This window comes from Salvelinus sp. IW2-2015, unplaced genomic scaffold (assembly GCF_002910315.2).
Source record: "Salvelinus sp. IW2-2015 unplaced genomic scaffold, ASM291031v2 Un_scaffold9869, whole genome shotgun sequence".
NCBI lineage: Eukaryota > Metazoa > Chordata > Actinopteri > Salmoniformes > Salmonidae > Salvelinus > Salvelinus sp. IW2-2015.
The window spans coordinates 3,172-6,593 of record NW_019951127.1 but is presented as its reverse complement, the minus strand read 5'-3'; the positions used below and the strand labels follow the sequence as shown (position 1 = coordinate 6,593).

The 3,422-nt window shown below is 44.0% G+C and overlaps 1 protein-coding gene across 3 annotated transcripts in view; it reads left to right on the top strand.

The window, feature by feature from the left end:
- The first annotated feature begins 614 nt into the window (after positions 1 to 614).
- Positions 615 to 3,422, top strand: part of LOC112079843 (protein tweety homolog 1-like) — a 4,745-nt gene continuing 1,937 nt past the window's right edge. For 2 of the 3 annotated variants that reach the window (XM_024145657.2, XM_070442445.1), the window contains exons 1-6: positions 615 to 768; positions 910 to 965; positions 1,263 to 1,355; positions 1,474 to 1,566; positions 1,660 to 1,799; positions 3,244 to 3,411. In XM_024145657.2, coding sequence (XP_024001425.1) covers positions 630 to 768; positions 910 to 965; positions 1,263 to 1,355; positions 1,474 to 1,566; positions 1,660 to 1,799; positions 3,244 to 3,411 — 689 coding nt within the window. In that variant the 5' untranslated portion in view covers positions 615 to 629. The remainder of the gene's footprint in view (positions 769 to 909; positions 966 to 1,262; positions 1,356 to 1,473; positions 1,567 to 1,659; positions 1,800 to 3,243; positions 3,412 to 3,422) is intronic. The other variant, XM_024145658.1, reaches the window with a different exon arrangement.

Sequence of the window (3,422 nt, the reverse complement as noted above, 5' to 3'; positions counted from 1 at the left end):
GGAGAGGGACAGTAGGTCTATACAGTACGGAGAGGGACAGTAGGTCTATACAGCACGGAGAGGGACAGTAGGTATATACAGCACGGAGAGGGACAGTAGGTCTATACAGTACGGAGAGGGACAGTAGGTCTATACAACATGGAGAGGGACAGTAGGTCTATACAACATGGAGAGGTACAGTAGGTCTATACAGTATGAGAGGGACAGTAGGTCTATACAGCATGGAGAGGGACAGTAGATCTATACAACATGGAGAGGGACAGTAGGTCTATACAGTATGGAGAGGGACAGTAGGTCTATACAGTATGGAGAGGGACAGTAGGTCTATACAGTATGGAGACTGACAGTAGGTCTATGCAGTATGAGAGGGACAGTAGGTCTATACAGTATGGAGAGGGACAGTAGATCTATGCAGTATGGATAGTCCCTATACTGCATGGAAATGTACAATAGATCTTTGCAGCATGTGATTCACTCAGTAAATCAATAGAGCTGGCAGTGGGCCAAGTGCTGCAGTCAGATATCTGAGGGAAGTGTGTCAGTCAGTCAGTGTGTCTCTGTTAACTTTTCCCTTGTGATCTCTCCCTTCATTTCTCTCACCCTGTATCTCTCTACCTCTCTCTCTTTCTATGTCTYTCTTTCTATATCCCTCTCTACCTCTCTTCCCCCTCTACMTCTCTCTGCATCTCCAGGCTGTCAGTGACTTCTGTACAGATCCCAACACGTTTGTGCTCAACTCCACCCACTTCAACTCTGGGACCAGCTCAGGTACAGTAGTGCATCGCTGCACACTAACAAAGAGTCTCTGATCATTTCATTCATATAGCCATTCATTTTGATGCTGAAATGCCCYGACACACTGTATTCATTGCTGATTGATGGTCTGCTGCTGTCYTMTGTCCTATCCAGACGTGTTGGATTATTACCTGACCTGCAGCAGACGTATGAACAGCCCTTTCCAGCAGGTAGTAACTGTTCTCTGTAGATGCTRTGTCTCAMGTAGTGGTKTTWKGSGATCAGGGTTTCAATAACACATGGACTCTTCTGAGTGCCCTGAAATTAGTGGGCTGGACCAATGTAAATATATGGGGGTTAGTATTATTTCTGGGCAGCTCTATAATTCCAACCCTGGTGGCACTGATATAGGACAGTAAGTAAACTTGTATTTTCTGATAGGTACTGATCAGGATGTTTATAGATTATACAGTGTTAGCATGATGATGCTAAGCTAAGCAATATTTTCAATGACCTGTTGTCTGCAGCTGCTGACCCAGTCACAGAGGGCCCTTTCCAGCATCCACACACACCTATCCAGCCTGGACCGGAATGCTCTCCCACAGGTCCCCAAGGCAGAGGTACATCACACTGGGCCAGGGTGCAACCCATGACACAAAATGGCTGCCAAATATATAAAGCACAGTGACATGTTTATGAAACTAAGTGTGATATTATCCTTACCTATTGTCRTTGTAGAAGTCACTCAGGGAGGTTCAGCAGATTCTCAATGCCACAGAGGGCAACTTTCACCAGCTAGTGGCGCTACTCAACTGTCGAGGTCTCAACAAGGTAGGCCTAGTGTTTAACATGRGGTGTAATGGTTTCTGGTGTGTTCTTGCTGTTTTCTCAAGTCTTTTTGCTCTTTCTGTCTCTGTTTCTTAGGATTATATTGACTCTTTGAAAGGCCTGTGCTATGACGGGATGGAGGGATTGCTCTACCTCTCCCTCTACTCTTTCCTTTCGGCTCTGGCCTTCACTGCCATCCTCTGTTCCCTGCCCGGCGCCTGGAGAAGCTTCCCCAGGTGTGTGTCTGTGTGTGTGTGTGTGAGAGAGAGAGAAGGAGATATGTTATTGATGTCATAATGTTATTGTTAAAGTTTTCTACATCATAGTTGAACATTTCCTCTGAAYATGCTCAGCAGTCAGGTAAGGTTGTACTAGATTGAGGTTCATCTCTAGGTGTGGGTTGACGTACTGGATGGATATGTAATTCACTACTGTACCTCCAGGTCTGTCARAGCTTCTGTCTGTCTGTAGTAAACAGCTTCCAACTGTGTCACAGCCAGAAACATGAAGGGAAAAAGATTCAGGGATCAACAAGGGGATACATTTTTTCTATTTGCGAATATCGATGTAAAATTAACAGGAGGTCTGTATTCCAAAGGGCATTGCTGAATGCACCATCACAAACCCATTAATTTAACAGATAAAAAAAAAGATATACAGTACTGTGTAAAAGTTTTAGGCAGGTGTGAAAAAATGCTGTAAAGTAAGAATGCTTTCAAAAATAGACATGTTAATAGTTTATATTTATCAATTAACTAAATGCAAAGTGAGCGAACAGAAGAAACATCTACATCAAATCCATATTTGGTGTGACCACCCTTTGCCTTCAAAACAGCATCAATTCTTGTAAGTACACTTGCAGACAGTTTTTGAAGGAACTCGGCAGGTAGGTTGGCCCAAACGTCTTGGAGAACTAACCACAGTTCTTCTGTGGATTTAGGCAGCCTCAGGTGCTTCTCTCTCTTCATGTAATCCCAGCCAGACTCGATGATGTTGAGATCAGGGCTCTGTGGGGGCCGTACCATCACTTCTAGGACTCCCTGTTCTTCTTAACGCTGAAGATAGTTCTTAATGACGTTCGCTGTATGTTTGGGGTCGTTGTCATGCTGCAGATTAAATTTGGGGCCAATCAGATGCCTCCCAGATGGTATTGCATGATGGATAAGTATCTGCCTGTACTTGTCAGTATTGAGGAGACCATTCATTCTGACCAAATCCCCAACATTTCCAGAAATGAATTGATGATCATTAGCACCTGTTTGGTATAATTGTTTAATCATACACCTGACTATATGCCTACAAAATCCCTGAAGGCAAAGGGTGGTCACACCAAATATGGATTTGATGTAGATGTTTCTTCTGTTCGCTCACTTTGCATTTAGTTAATTGATAAATATAAACTATTAACATGTCTATTTTTGAAAGCATTCTTACTTTATAGCATTTTTTCACAACTGCCTAAAACTTTTACACAGTACTGTATATTACTATTTTACAACATTTATTTTGTTTTCTTGTACAGTAGGGTAAAAGTACACAGATGTTGTGGCTGTCTTCCACACATGAAGAGTGTGTTCCGTATCTGTTCCATAGGATTTAAAGGTTCATACAAAGTGTTACYAAAAMCCCTAATTGTTGTTCTCATGAGTTCTCCTCTCCCCTCTCTCCKMCGGGCGACAGTGATTCCGAGGAGTATGAAGATTCGGACAGCGAGAGCGAGGACCCCTTCACTTCCCATCAGGCACGTAGACAGCCGGCCGCGGGGTCTCAGCGAGGGGCCTTGCCCCCCTTCTATAATTACCAGGGGGCCGGGTGGACTCCTCCCTTTTCTAGCGCGCCACCCCTCCCGTGAGTAACAC